Source organism: Artemia sp. Qi Xiang Cuo, chromosome 9 (genome assembly GCF_049724085.1).
Source record: "Artemia sp. Qi Xiang Cuo chromosome 9, ASM4972408v1, whole genome shotgun sequence".
In the NCBI taxonomy this organism is placed as follows: Eukaryota; Metazoa; Arthropoda; class Branchiopoda; order Anostraca; family Artemiidae; genus Artemia; species Artemia sp. Qi Xiang Cuo.
The window spans coordinates 28,546,974-28,563,347 of record NC_142802.1 but is presented as its reverse complement, the minus strand read 5'-3'; the positions used below and the strand labels follow the sequence as shown (position 1 = coordinate 28,563,347).

General features: G+C 34.5%; 1 protein-coding gene and 1 non-coding gene across 2 annotated transcripts in view; both read right to left on the bottom strand.

Moving 5' to 3' along the window:
* LOC148948529 (fibrillin-1-like) overlaps positions 1-16,374 on the bottom strand; it is a 200,967-nt gene that overhangs the window by 113,757 nt on the left and 70,836 nt on the right. The window contains exons 7-10 of the mRNA XM_089094443.1: positions 9,705-9,899; positions 7,629-7,877; positions 4,561-4,719; positions 3,246-3,536 (exon numbers count right to left, since the gene is read on the bottom strand). Coding sequence (XP_088950569.1) covers positions 3,246-3,536; positions 4,561-4,719; positions 7,629-7,877; positions 9,705-9,899 — 894 coding nt within the window. The remainder of the gene's footprint in view (positions 1-3,245; positions 3,537-4,560; positions 4,720-7,628; positions 7,878-9,704; positions 9,900-16,374) is intronic.
* TRNAD-GUC (transfer RNA aspartic acid (anticodon GUC)) lies at positions 11,907-11,978 on the bottom strand. The gene has a single exon. It is a non-coding gene; the product is annotated as a tRNA-Asp (tRNA).

The following is a 16,374-nucleotide window of genomic DNA, read 5'->3' as shown; positions in this document are numbered from 1 at the left end:
TAACACTAAATTTTATCGACAAGCTTGCCAGATTATAGCTGAAAACTAAATGGGAAAACAATAAGGAAGGAATTTTTGGCGATCAAACAATGTTTTGACAGATATTAAAAACTATTAGCGTCACTGACATTTTTATATTAACTAAAATTATAATTATAAATAAGTAATTTATAAATCTGAATTCATACACAATTCAAGCTGGAATTGCCCTTTAAGTAATAATTTGTCATGATTTTTCTTCTTAGGAATTATTTTAAGTAAAAATCTTGTTTGCACAGAGTAGGCCTAGGATAGCTTGCATAAATCGTGGCAGGTTAAGTAGGCTAGTTGACTTTAACCAAGAAAGCACACTGGTCAAAATATTCGGTTTTCTTACCCTCCTCGCCATCTGAAGTACCTGAAAAGATGAGTATGCAGTGTTTTACGGTACGCTTAAAAGAAACAGAATCACCAAACGCTAGATGGCAGTGGTCATCTTTCTTTCTGATACTAGTACCAATTTCCATTCTTATAAGTCCCCCATATTCTTAGATTATCTAAAATTTTATAGATCTCGTATAAACTTCAAAGAGGGCTCATTCGATTGGAAATTGAAAGTTTTAGTTCACTTTTTAAGAGTCAAAAGAGATTAGAGGGCACCTAGCCGCAATTACAGATCACCAAACGTAGCCTATTTTCATTACAAATAAAGCGAATAGACTTCGTTGAATCCAGTACTGCCACCGTGTGGCATTACTTCTTTTGCAACTGGGAAGCCTAAAATATAGTTATTGATACTTTTAAATCAATTAGATTCTCAGAATATTAAATTGACTGCAAATGTGTCCTCTTTGGGGTAAAGTGGTAGTTTGGTGCCCTAGAATACCATGAAAACAAGACTTTCCCCAGGCCAAGTCTGTATGGTCCCTTAAAAAAGAGCTTTAAGTTCACGTTTGAATGAGCTACCTCCCAATTATCTTGGACCTTCGGTTTGATACATTCGCCCCTGTGAAAAACAAAACAAATAAACATGCATCGACGACGTTTCTTCTGAAAAAAAAAAATGCGAAATTCCATTTTGAAAATTGGAGCGTGAAACCTCTATGGTAGGGTTTTCTGATATGATGTATCTAATAAAGGGATTTTCAATGAGATCAATTGCTTTTGGGGGGATGTTTCCCCCCTTTTTTCAAAAATCATGCAAATTTTCTCAGATTTTTGGTTTTGGGTGGTTAACAAGAAACTGAAGGAATTTTATATATTTAGAAGCAGCGTAAAAAGCCAATACTGCCGGTGTCACAACTGTCCCGAGAATTCCATTTTTAGTCTTGGTGAATATTGGTGAACTATTAGTTTGGTGAACTATTTGATAAGATTCTATTGTGACGAATTTTTTTTTAACCTGTTCAATTTATTTAATTGAATGGGATACTAAAAAGAAAGAGGATTAATTTGACAGCTGGATAGTAAGTTTAAATTTTGTTTTTCTTTCGCTATTCTATTTTTTTTAATTATCTGAATATATGAGGGATTTAAGTTCGAGGGAGGGAGAAGTGTCCTGTTATGAAAGAGGTACATTTTACATGGCCGTTATAAAATTAAAACATAGTATCTCTGCAAGTGGGATGGTTTTTGAATATCTCTACTTCATCTGCAAACTATTCGAAGGCGTAGGTAATCGCATAAAGGCAAGTCTATATCTGTTATAATCTACAGAAGCAATAAATCTTTCTGTAATTTGGTTTGAGTTTGATTTTTTTTTAAGACTAAATGTATACTAATTAAATATATTATTCATTAAATAAATTGATCCCTTTGCCAGGAATCCTTGTCGTTCTAAAATTTACTATATTTTGCTTCATTTTACATGCAACTTCATTGTTTTTTTTATTTGAGAGTTATTTCTTAAAAGTACTTAAAAAAAACTTATTCCTACAAAAAAAATTTCCAGAAATATATTCCCTGTCACTCAAACACCACGGATACTTTGGCCAGCCCCTGGAAAATTTTCTGCCGCCGCCCTTGATTGAACGCTCATAAAACATTGAACACTATGAAAGTTTTTCCAAAATTCGGTTCTATAAACTTCATAATTGTATCGAACAAATAACAAAATTAGTCAGTAAAATTGCATGTTTCAATTAAAAAAAACTTCTGCATAGGTTTTTCCATGCTGCCGTGTCATCTTTATGCGTTTATAGCCTTTGGACTGAAAATAAGGTGATTTTTTTCCTAAAAAAAAATCTAATAAAAATTTGATTATATCCCGGAGTTAAGAAGCTTCCGCTGAAGTTAAATATTCTAAAAAAAAATAGATAAACATTTTTTTCATGGAAATTTCAGACTTACTAGTAAAATAGTAAGCTTTTCAAATAAAGCTTACTGGTAAGCTTTTCAAATTTCATTCTTTAAATTAAAAAAAAAATAGTTCTCTAAATCAGAATGTTATCCAATAAAAACCGATGGGATAATGATTATCAAGAACATAAAAAGAGAATAGAATAACTGGTACTTAGGCTGTTTCCCTAGTTCAAATAAAGCTCAACGGTGTTTTTTTTTTCCTGAGAAAAACCAAACATTACAGTTGCTTATCTTCTTAATTAAAAGTTGCTTAAAGTTCTTTATTAAAGTTGCTTAACCACCGAATGACACTACCCACACAGAACGACAAAAAGATAAAGTAAGAAAATAATAATAATAACTCAGCTACGCGTCTAAGTTTTTAATTTTAATAGACTTAAAAATTTATGTTTATCATGATATAAACGTCGACTTATTGGAATGGAGTAACAAATTTTTGCCTCAGAGTATCGAAAGCTAAATCTGCTCTTCATATCGGACGAGCTTCATAAAGAAAATTTGAATGGTTATAATAAATACAGTTTCAAAAACAATAGGATGTATTAAAACCAATGCAAAGAACTTAGAATTTTTTTTAAATCGGCTGAAATAGTTTTTTATATATATTTTATATATTTTTATGTTTTTTTATATATAGTTTATTATATATATATATGTATATATATATATATATATATATATATATATATATATATATATATATATATATATATATATATATATATATATATATATATATATATATATATATATATATATATTAAAGCACGACGATTATTTGAAAATCAAACCATCAAATTAGGTCAAATTTCAGAAGTTCTTTTGAAATTTACATAAAAACCCCTTTGGCAATTTACGCATGGAGATTTAAATAAAACGAAAACAATTGAGCAGAATTTACTTACCAATACATGACCTTCCATCTTCAGATAAGTCAAACCCTGGAGGACAAACGCACTTAAAGCTTCCTGGTATATTAGTACATCTACCTCCAACACAGACTCCACTCTCTCTACATTCGTCTATATCTTCACAGACTCCAGAAGTTGTAACTTGGAAACCAGGTTTGCATTCACATCTGTATCCCTCAGGGGTATCGACACACTTTCCATCTTGTCCACAAATATCAGGTCTAAGAGCACACTCATTTACTTGAGTTAATGATCCAGGCTCTGAACATAATGAGGCATACTCGTCTGAAATAATACGAAAAATTATGCACGAGACCCAAATATGAAATACTCCTACGCTTACTTTGACGAACAGAATATCCCAAAAAACATGTTTACGCACCGGGAGGAAGTTGGGGCTCACCCCTAAGAGATAGTTTTATGCATTATCTACTTTTTATAATTTTCACATGCTTAACTGATTGAGTATTTATCTTTTATATATTTGCCCCCCCCCCCCCAAAAAAAAAAATGTAAATACTTCTGATTGAATTCAATATTCATCTTTAAAATTTTTTCCACAACCTATCAGTATAAAGTCATTAAAGCTTTGTTTTTTGTTTTTTTACTAACAAACGGTTCGAATGCAATTTCCAGGTTAAAGCTCGATTTTAATATTTAAGTAGGGGCATACACAGAGTTAAATATGGCCTTAAATTATGATATATTTGAAATTGTTATAATAATATGATTCTTTTGATATATCAATTGATATCAAAATTTCGATTTTTAGAGTTTCGGTTACTATTGCGCCGCGTCACTCCTTACTTAAAGTTCGTTACTACGAACTGTTTGATTCGGTTGTAAGTTAAAGGAAAGGCTTGAATTTATAAACAAAATTAAAAAAAAAGGTTAGTTTATAGTAAAGGCAGTTGATACAAATAGAAATAAAATATGAATATTTCGGTTTCATATTCAGAAATAGAGAAAGAATAATCATATATCAGGCAAACAAAAAGGGCTGAAAAAAAAAACTAAGTTCCGACTTTTTTTCCGCTGCCGTTTTTAAAAATGTTACATGTTTTTTTTTTCTCTCTTTTTTTATGTGGAGGCAATTTCTTCTGAGAAATTATTCAAATTGAGAAATTACACAACACAACGTGAAATCAAAGAAAGAAGGTCAATTGCTTCACTCTGAAAATTATATCACGTCAGATAATTACGCCAGATAATATCTGGAAAGCACAGAGAATATTTTATTCAAAGCAAAACATTACCATATTTACGAAAAGATTGGCCAGAGTAAGTTTTTAAAATTATTCCAGCTTACCATCACCTCTAACTGGACAGAGTTCACAGGTTCCATCCCCCCATCCTTTGCCCATGTTCAATCCACAGCAACAATCTTTCTTTGTTAACTTGATCGGTAGCTTGTTTCTGCAGTTCCCATTTCTTGTTATAGTTGAATAGCAGTTACCACGCCTTACATCTATAATTATTTTGAGAATAATTAAAATTAGTTTGATACTAACAATTTTAATTATAGTTAAATATTTTATTAATGTAAAAAAGCATACACTTAAATTAATAATAAAATCAGAAGTATGCATTTCAAGCTTTAAAAACAGTAAGAAGATAGAAACTACTACAAAACGAAACCGATAACGCAAAAAAACAATTAAAGTGTAAAATGATGATGACCAAAAATGAATACTAGTATATGCAACTAATGTTACTTCATTAACTTTTTGTTACCTGCCAAGTGGGTTATCTATCTTCTAAGAAGACTGCAGAATTTTCTAAGTTTGAAATTGTTTCAAACTATTACGATAAGGTAGGAAGGGGAAAAAGAAAAGAATAAACGGCAAAAAAGGCGCCAATAAAAACCTGATGTATTCAATGAAACAAAATCATTTTGAAAACGTTATGCTTGATTGACTAGCCCAGGGTAGTCAACTTAGGCCTATAACCAGAATCTTGTTTTAAGTTAGTCTAATTCATTTCAGAGTGGGCGGAGTCAATCTACAAAAGAGTTCTTATTATATATTCACAATGGTAAACCAGAAAATGGGAGGGGGAGGGGAGATAAACCAGACAATCAGCCGTGGTTATGGTCTTGAGTAAAATTTTCAATCTTGAATTTTATCAACCAATTCTTATATTGATGAAAACTTTCAATGCTGTTTCTATATTTGTTAAGTTGGAGTGATTCATCATCTAATGTGCATCAGTAAAAGGATGAAATTGTTATTCATGCTTTAAAGGGTGAGCTTATATTAAAAACAGTCATAATGAAAGACAACAAAATAGTGCATAACTTGACATTAATGAAATGACTCATAGCTATATTTCAGATTGTGCACTGTAGTAAACCTACAATTAAGAAGAGAATAAAACACTTTGAACATAATAAGAACAATTCTTAGGTGCAAATTTTCTCGATTTGAATATATAATTATAGCAAATCTGAGAATAGTTAATCTTCTGGAATAATGTGCAAGCCGTATTAGGATATCTTTGTAATGGTTCTGTCTTTGAGACGTGATAGATTTACTAAATAAAAAAGGCTTTAATAAGATGAACAATTTTCAGGATGCATGTTTAATTATAGTTGTCAAGTAAAAATATGTTAAAATACATTTATTTCAATGAAGAACATGGAAATTTGCATACATATATTGTGTACATTGGTGCCCAAAGGATCCCAAAGCACCAACTTTAGGATCCTCATCCTCCTCTAAAATACTCAGCACCCATGACACATAGCCTAGATCCTAAGGTGCTATGAATAGGGAATTTCTTAGGGCTTTAGGAAAAAGCTGAAAGGGTTTCAACAGTTTCACAGAAAGTTTTTTGGCCAAAACACCCTCATTTTGATGCACTTCAATGAGTTTTGTCAACAATATCACGCAGGGGGAGGGTCGTTGGCCAAATCATTAGAAGAAAAGGCCACAATTTGCTTTAATGGCTGAAAATAGTAAAAACAGGCGAATTCTGCTACAGATGTCCTTGGAGGGATTAGGATCCCTAATTGATATGTCTATATGTCATGGGTTTGATTTTCCTGGTTACAAGGTTTAGACCATAATGACCCAGAAAACATATTGAAATATTGCGATGTCTTGTTCCAATATTTAAGAGACTAGATAGCAGGCATGTAGAACATGAATAAATGGCAGCAGCCGAGCCAAATTGGTAGCTCCAACCGCCATTTAATTTTTGACAATGCTGGGTTTTGTTGAAAATGAATTAAGCTGACATAGAATGTTCTTGTTGGTCGTAGAGGATATACAACGTTACAGTATTAGGTACCATGTGTCCATAAAGCCTCGTCTAAGGGCTTATTACATTTGCGGCACAGAAACTAGCTTGTAGGGTAAAATAATACCGATTAAATATTAGAAGTTGCAGATAATGATGGATAATATTTCCTAATTTTAAATGGGAATGATTTGAAGATACATGCATGCGCCATTTTTAGTTTTGCAGACGCTATTAATCTATCGAAAAAGAGTTTCAAGCAAAATTAATGGATATTGTTTAATCTTCAACAGGAAAATAATACTTTTGAAGCAAAGCCAACGGTTAAATACCCATGAAATCCTATATGTTTTCTGGTTGCTGGGCCTTTTATTAGGGCTGTGGCAAAAACTTAATCTTAGACAATAAAGTGTCTAGAGGAAGAGAGGCGAAAGGGGTTCAGTGAGTACGAAGAAAAGCCAAAAAAGAAAGGCATGTCCCCACCCGACATCACTTATCACTTGCAGCATGTAGCCTGGAGAATATGACTGGATTTTTTATAAACAAAATATCACTTTATACTTTCTAAAAGTGCAGATAATACGTAACAATTCAGCCACTTGTTTGGCAGTATTTTGGCTTACCACTTACTATAGTAAAAACAAAATCACCTGGAAATAAAATCCTGTAAACAAACATATTTGGAGAGTTGTTTCCCTGTTCAGAGGCATTCCCCGTTATCCCCATGAGAATCACACAACTATGGCCTGGATTATTTCCTTTTGACATACATAGGTGCAAAAATAACGCTGAGGAAACAAATAGTCTGGGATCTATAGACACAGGATTACGAACACAAATTTGGACTCTGAAACACTGTCGGCAAAGTGAATTCTACATTATGTAAATAAAAAAATCTATAAGAAGTTATTTAAAAAGTTAGTATTGTTACTTTTGGTCCAACCTATGGGTAGAATATACATACTGTTTGGCCCAACGGCCATTTTTTAGGATATTTTCTTTATCCAAGACTACATTAGACAAATAAAAATTTTATTTCATAAAACATTTAATTGACTTCTGTGTATTATTACTTTTGGTTTACCCTAGATACAAGGTCAATATATTATTTTTTATTTGGAATATGAATATCTTTACCAATGCAGGACTTCCTATCTTGGCTTGGTATAAATCCTCTGTTGCACGTACAGAAATACCCATTCTCTGTGTTTGTGCACTGGCCATTTTGGCAGACATCCCCTTGTAAGCATTCATCAGCGTCAACGCATTCGTTTGTGTCCTCATCACGTGTTTGACCAGGTGGGCATTCACAGATAAACGAGCCAATAGTATTCACACATTTTCCCCCTTCACATAGGGCAGGAATTGCTTCGCATTCATCAATATCTAAAAGTACAAATGTAAATATTAGCAGCCAATCAGGAACATTTAAATAGCCATTAACTAATGCATATATAACATTATTTTAATCCTGCTCCTAAGTGTTCTGGAGCAGAATTATAGACTAAAAACCCGACTAAATGATAGTTCTGTACCTACTGAAAAACAATTGAAGTTACTGAAATTGCCCCCTCCCTCTGTTTTTTTTTTGCCTTCCGACCTAGATTTGGAAAAATACCTTTTCTGGTATTTTCCTTTAAAACTACAAATTTAGTTTCAAATAGATTGACACTAAGCCAAACAATTGCCTTACTGTGCTTCACCATTATGTCTGGTGTTGCATATTTGCCTTAAAGGAAAAATAGACAATGAATGAGAAAACAAAAATTAAATTTCAGTTTAAAAATGTAAACATAGATGATGAAAATAGTGGAACTTGACACATTCTGATTGGCTGTAATCGAAATTCTAGTATTTTCCTTGAAAAACTACAAATTTAGTTTCAAATAGATTGCAATTGTCATTTCTAGCCAATCAAGAGAGCTTATGCAGGCTAAACTTTCAAAATTGTAATCCCTATTTTTACTGTCAGAAGATAATGGATGAGATAAGCCAAACAGTTGCCTTAGTGTACTTCACTATTATACGTGGTGTTGCATATTTGCCTAAAATGAAAAAAAACAATTAATGTGAAAATAAAAATTAAATTTCAGTTTAAAAATGTAAACATAGATGATGAAAATAGTGGAACTTGACACATTCTGATTGGCTATAATCAAAAATCCTAGACATTAAGTTCTAGAGTCTAGAACTCCAGGAGCCAAGCTCCTTGTCTAGCGTGTCTAGCTAAGCACCGAATTTCATTTAGGAACGGTCGTTTTCTGGACATTGAAGTCTGGCTAGACACGTGTCTAGACATGGGATTCTAGCTAGACACGCATGTGAACGCCACTTAAAAAACAACAGATCAGAGTGGTTTAAGTTTAACAGACAACAACAGACCAAAAACATGGTTTAAGTTAAAAAAAAATGAATTTTATGAGTTGGTAAATAAATCCTAATCTTCAAAACTTATGAATTTAATCCCCAAGATTTTACCACAATTGTACTGAAATATTCATCCTCGTAGGTAAAAACGACGGAGCAAGTCTGTATTAATTCGTTACGCTCCCTCCCCTCATTAAAAAATATATTTGACTCTGAGGTTTAGAAACCTTCTCCTTAGGGCTCGATAAGTTGCAATCAGAGGTAACTTGAATCGAGAGCCCATTGAAGGAAAACTGTGTAGTAGAAGCGTAGCAAGGAGGGAACTGTTTGAGATCGGTGAATGCAAGAAATATATCCCCCTCCAGAAAAACAAGAGGCGTTTTGTTAGTGTTACCCCCCTCCCCACCTTCCTCCCTGCTTAAATCTACCTTATTTTTTAGATAAAATTTTGTTCCATTTAGCATTTATAATCGTCATACGTTTATCATTATCATACGTTTTGATTGTATGAAATGATTTGTTTTTGCAACTTCTGAAGCACCTTAGTTTCCAAAGAAATGAAGAGCAGCATACAGCTATTCAGTGCAGTATTGAAGCAGTCGCACAATTTATCGCAAGTGGAGACAATTTACTTTGTGAACCTGCTATTATTTGGACCACACCTTCCTTTCCACATTGTAATGTTCGCACGAAGATTCATCTTTTCTTCGACATAATCAGCAAACACACATAAGCTAAATTTCTCGAGACTTTCCTAAATTATCCCCCAAGATCAAAACATTAGTTGTGAGGGCAGAGTAGCGAGATTCCTTTTTTAGAATATTAAAGACAAAGAGGATGACTTACCAACACATTGTCCAGTGTGTATGTTCTTCAGGAAGCCTTTATCACAGTCTAGCTTTTGGGGACAGTGCTCGCATGGATGGCCCCAAGCTTTGCCAATTGTTGCACAGCATAACTGTTTAGTGCAAACAACACCCGGTAGCTGTCCCTGGCAAGTATCACTTTTAACTCTTGTGAAACATGGTCCAGTTCTATAATCTAAAAAGGAAAAAATTCAGAGAGAGATTCACTAAAAATGTGATGGTAATGTGTCAAACATTTTCTTGGTGAAATGCGTGAGTTATACGCACACATTATTTCCCACACAAAATACTGCTTTGAGTTTGATACTCCTTGTTAAATTTCGCTTATTAGAGCTTGTTACGGTCCCAAAATCACACTGGTGTGCCGAGGATTTTCCTCCAGGCAAGGGTGTCCCGTGTTGAGTACATAAAAGAAGAACGAGCGTTTCAACCAGCCGACAAACTGCACGCAACAGAATTGTACAAAAATGTTTTGGAATTTATATGAGAGATTGAGCAGAAATCAAGAACAATCAGGATTTGTCTTGGAATAAATTGCTTATATCAAATGAATAGCTAATATTAGTATCTTATATAGTACAATTAATCTCCACTTTCCACTGCTATATCAGCTCTGTTTTCTTGGCTCAACGAAATATTTCCATATACCTGACATGAATAATTTACGCCAAAAATGCGTCCAAGTCAGACGGGTCTGGGCACAGAACTCAGAGGTATTATAGGCTCACGATACCCAGCACACAGATCACAGAGCATAGGGATTTACAAGCAGGTTTGCCACCCCTAGTGGTTTATCACTATTTCTATTGATTTTTTATGTTGCCTTATTATTTTATTCTGGCTAGTGATTTATAGTGGTTTTTGTTACAAAATTAGTGATTTTTTCCTAAATCTAGCGATTTTTCACAATATAGCGCGTAGATTGATGATTCAATCGAGTAAATCATACAAGAAGCTTTTCAGAGATCGGGGTATAAGCCAAGGGTACCATTCTGGAAAATACAGGGAGGAAGCAAGAATTTTGTTCTTTTCTCTGCATTAAGATGCAAAAAGGCATTTTTAAAAATGTCCAGGGTAAATTTTTGCTTGAGAAAAAACTAAACATCAATCTAAAGGTATTTTTCCACATCTAGAGGGGTAATTTTATCCCCTTCCTGTAGGTGCTCCTGTATAGAACAAGGTAAAGAAACAAAACAATTATTAATTACAATGATAAAGACTATTATAGTTCTGGTGACTTCTAGTCAATGATCTAGTGATTTATGTGCTGATTTAGTTATTTTTATTTCAAGAATCTAGTGATTTTTTTCACCGGGTGGCAACCCTGTTTACAAGGGAGGAGCTTTCGGTTCTTTTAAATGAATTTAATGAGAACTTCACACTTTTAATGCCATTGACAGTGCAGTGCATGGGCGCCCATATGGGGGGCAGATTGGGGCTCCAGCCCCCCCCCTGGCTGAATGATGCTGCCTCGTATTTTATACTTTTGTTTTGAGATTTCTATTATACAGCATAAGAAGTTCCGATTAGACCAGCTAAGCCCCCCCCCCCCCTAAAATTCAGCTTATGGGCGCCAATGCTGCAGTGTTACCCAGTAGAACTAGAAAACTTAAAAACGAACTTAATTTTAATTCAATAGAATTTAGATACCAGTGAAAGGTATAAATTTATTTAAATTCGACCTTAAATTTTCATGAATAATAAAATGTTTAGGGGATTTTTAGTATATATTAATTTAAACAAATGCACACACATATGCCTGTTGTGTCCTTTCAGCAAAACTGCCTCTTTAATCCTCTTATGAACATAAAGCAAGAACTAGAAACAACACATAAGTACAACTATATTTTTATTCCGGTTTTGTGATTAATGCTATGACTTTGCTGAGTAGCACCAGATGACATACTTTTTTTTTTCTTATAGACAAACCTCCATCTAGCCAGTGATGGAGATGAACACAACGAATTCTTCATCTGTTGGTTGGCTTATGCCATCTTTTATAAGATTTAGTTTCATTAAACATTTAAGATAAATGCAAACGTTGCGGCCAATCACAAAGATTAGACTAGAAGTAAAGGCACAGAAACGTCAAAACTTTGGGGGCGATGACATTTCTTCCAAGGCAGAGCAATTTTAATAAGAAGTTTACACCTACCTTCTCCAACCAAAAAATTAAAAAGTCCTCCCCGGCGGGGAATCGAACCCCGGTCTCCCGCGTGACAGGCGGGGATACTGACCACTATACTACCGAGGACACATTATTAATAGATAAACTTAAATAATATGATGAAAAACGTAATAGTAGATAGAATTGCATGTTATTTTTTTAACCGACAAATGAAGTTTAATAACAAGTTCTAAAGAAAGAACCATTCATATTTCTAGAAAAAAACTTAGGAAATACCTCAATAACACAAAGGATAATTCTAGTTGATTTAGCACAGAGCATTTCAAGAGAAATTTTACGAGTTGCTTCTTCTGCAATAAGCATTTCCATGAATTATTTTAAAAAAAATCCATTTCTTTAATAGTCCAGGCGCCACGTGAAGCTATCTTGCTTATTTCCAAAAGTACATGTTGTGTCTGGTACAAATTTTATGAATGCATAGGTTTATAGAATCAATATCAGTGATTCTGATTTGCTCGGGTCTAGCTTTCCAGAGGGGCGGCGTCATAGAAAAAACTTGAAAATTTTTAGGCTGGAATTTGAAAAACCTAGTTTCAGTTTAATTCTCAGCTCACTTGGGGTTTGGGGTCTAGGCTAGACAGAAACGCGGTATTTTTTCCACCTTCGAAAAGACAGAGGAGTATAGCCTAGGCTAGTTTAATATGAAAGTAGGCTAATTCAAACTGAATTGCTGCTAATTCAACCAAAACTACAATATTTATACCTATTAAGCCAAATTCTGTTGTCTTTTTGAAGATAGAAAAATACCATGTTCCTTACTGGTTCAGGCGCCAACAGTCACAACTCCAGGGCCTGTCCCTGAATCTCTTCTTTGGTGAAGCTGCAGATTAGCAACCCCTGATAAAATTATCTTATTTTCACTAAAGCTTAATTTATAGAATCTAGAGTTAAAAAAATAAATAAAAAATATTTTTTTTACTAAGGCTTGATTTATAGAACCTAAAAGATGTACAGAATACTGTCAATGACATTTTTTTTTTATTTATGGTAGGAATTTTTGCAAGTAACGATTGAAATATTTGGATACAGTATTGAATTCTGAATCAAATGGGTATTTTTGTTTCTTAGTTATTTTGTTACGTTAGTATATTCTGAATTAACCAATAAATTGGTAAAGCTTATCAAAAGGTATGGCTTGGGGTAAGGCAGTCCTGTGCTGGTCCTGCATGGAAGTCATAACTGACAATGCAAAGTCATTTGTATTTTGTTAATTAAAGTGCAAATTATGGTCTGGCCTGGAGAAAGCATAGGGGTTTTGAGCCTAATTCATCTTAATTTTTGCTCGGTTTTAGTTTGCCTCGGTTATTTATTGTAATTTCTGTTCGTTTTGAGTTTCATTTATTTGTCGATGCTGATTTGTGGTAGTTTCACACTTGGTAGGTTATTTGATTTTATTTTTGCTCATTTTTTGTTTAATGGAGTTCTTTACTTTTCTTTGAAAAACTTATTTTGTGGAAAAAGGTTTTTTTAATTAATTTCTGTTCGTTTTATCTTGACTCAGTCTTTTCAGGGAAAAAGAAAATAATACTTTAAAATCTTTTTGTTTTTTAAGACTTTATAATTTGGCCTGCTATGTATATGCTGGAGAAAAATTTTCAGCAATTTTTAACAACATACACCATTTTAAAAATATTGGCACAAATATTACTGTTTAATTTAGTTTCATACCTCCTCTAATTGACCTGAAATGGAAAACTTGATACCATTCGCAAGAAAAATCTGTTTACTTTCTTCGGTAGCTTGGATACACTTACATTTTTTTGATTTGGTCAAATTTTAAGAGCAGAAGTAGCCCCGAAAGTTTGAACATAATACCCTCAGTCGTTCTTGGGATACTGCTGAGATGCCTTATTGGGAATAAGCATTAACACAGTGCATTTTGATTTAATCTTATGACAACATTTAGTTTTTAAACATAAAGGCAAATAGGAGGGGGCGTGGGAGGGGGATTAGTTTCCCTCCAATCACTTTCGACTATTAAAAAGGGCATCAGCCCTTTCTATTTTCAATCGAATGAGCCCTTTTCGAAGTTCCTACGACAACTCCTTCGATACAAAGTGCCCTGGTCTAAACAACAACAACAGCAAAAAAAAACAATACATTATACCCACATTGATCTTTACTATAAAAATGTCAAGCCTTCCAATCACTTTCTACTATTAAAAAGGGCACTAGGCCTTTCGATTTCCAATCGAATGAGCCCTTTTTGTGTTTCTACGACAACACTTTCTATAAACATCTAATATGCCCCCACGGCATAAATTACAACTCTTACCCTAAGGACTGTGAGGGTGGTTGTCATACTCCAAGACCTAATTTCCAGAACTTTCAACTACGTTAAACAAAATGGCTATCTCAAAATTTTGATTGGATGTGTCTGGGAAAATGATGGGCGTGAGAGGGGCGTTAGTAGCACTCCAATCACTTTCAACTATTAAAAAGGCATTAGCCCTTTCAATTTCCAATCATATGAGCCCTTTTGAAGTTTCTACGACAACGCTTTCCAAAAAAAAAACCTTATTTGACCCAGGGCATAACTTACAACCCTTGCCCTGAGGCCTGGGGTGGGGGCGGGGGGTTGTCATTCTCAAAAACCTAATTTCCAGAATTTCCTGCAACGTTGAACAAAATAGCTATCTGAAAATTTTGATTGGATGTGTTTAGGAGAATGGTGGGCGTGAGAGAGGTTAGTTACCCTCCAATCACTTTCAACTATTAAAAAGGGCAACTATTAAATTTCCAATTGAATGAGCCCCTTTGGAAGTTTTTACGACAACTCTATCTATAAGAACCTTATATGACCCCAGGGCATAACTTACAACCTTTGCCCTGGGAGCTCTGGGGGCTTTCTCATCCTTAAGTACATAATTTCCAGAACTTTCAACTACCTTGAACATCTCTAAACTTGGATGGCTATCTCTAAACTTTGATTGAATGTGTTTGGGGAAATGGTGGGCATGAGAGGAGGGTTAATTACTCTCCACTCACTTTCGACTATTAAAAAGGGCAATTCCAATTTCCAATCAAATGAGCCCTTTTAGAAATTTCTACAACAACTTTCTATATGAACCTTATATGCCCCCAGGGCATAGATTACAACCCTTGCACTGAGGGCTCCGATGGGGCTATCATCCTAAAATACCTAATTTCCAGAACTTTCGAGTACGTTGAATAAAATGGATATCTCAAAATTTTGATTGGATGCGTTTGGGGAAATGGTGGGCGTGAGAGGGGGGTTAGTCGCCCTTCAGTCACTTTCGACTATTAAAAGGGCACTAACCCTTTAAATTACCAATCGAATGAGGCCTTTTTGAAGTTTCTACCACATCGCTTTCTAGAAAAACCTTATATGCCCCCAGGGCATAACTTACGACCCTTGCTCTGAGGGCTGTGGGGTTGGAGGAGTTGTCACCCTTAAAGACCTAATCTCCAAAACTTTCACCTACGTTGAATAAAATGGTCATCTAAATATTTTGACTGGATGTGTTTGGGGAAAAGGTGGGCGTGAGAGAGGGGTGGGGGGTAGGTACCCTCAAATCACTTTCGAGACTATTAAAAAGGGCACTAGCCCTTTGAATTTTCAATCGAACGAGCCCTTTTTCAAGTTTCTACGACCAGAATTTCCACAAAAACGACTATGCCTTCAGGGAATAACTTATAATCTTTGCCCTAAAGACTATGGGGGGAGTGTTGTAATTAGAAGTGTCATTTTCTTAACTTTAATCTGTGTGAAATAACATGGCTATCTCAAAATCTTGATTGGACGTTTTTGGGGAAACGGTTAACGTGGAGCGGGCGATAATTGCCTTCAAACCCCTTGTGATAGATAAACAGGGTGTCTACCACACCGATTTTCAATTGAATAAGTACATTTTGAACTTCCTACAAAAACAATTTTTGTAAGAATTGTAAACGCCCCCAGGGCGTAACTTACCACGCTCGCCTTAAGTGTTGTGGGGGGGGGGGTTGTCACCCTCAAAGACCTTGTTTCGAGAAATTTAAAATACATTAAACAAAATGACTATCTTAAAATTTTGATTAGATGTGTGTGGGGAAAAGGTGAGCGTAAGAGCAGGGTTAGTTGCCCTTCAATAACTTTCGACTATCAAAAAGGGCACTAGCCACTCCAATTTCCAGTAGAATGAGCCTTTTTTGAAATTTCTACGACAACACTTTCTATAAAAACCATATATGCCCCAAGGGCATAACTGACAACCCTTGCCCTGAGGGCTATGGGTGGTTGTCGTCCTCGACGACCTAATTTCCAGAACTTTCAACTACATTGAAAAAAATGGCTATCTCTAAATTTTGATTGCATGTGATTGGGGAAATGGTTTGCGTGAGAGGGGGTTATTTATCCTAAAATCACTGTTAACCTTTAAAAATGGCATTAATCCCAATGATATATAATCAAATGAGTTTTTTTGAAGTTTCTACAACGACGCGTTCTATAAAAACCTTA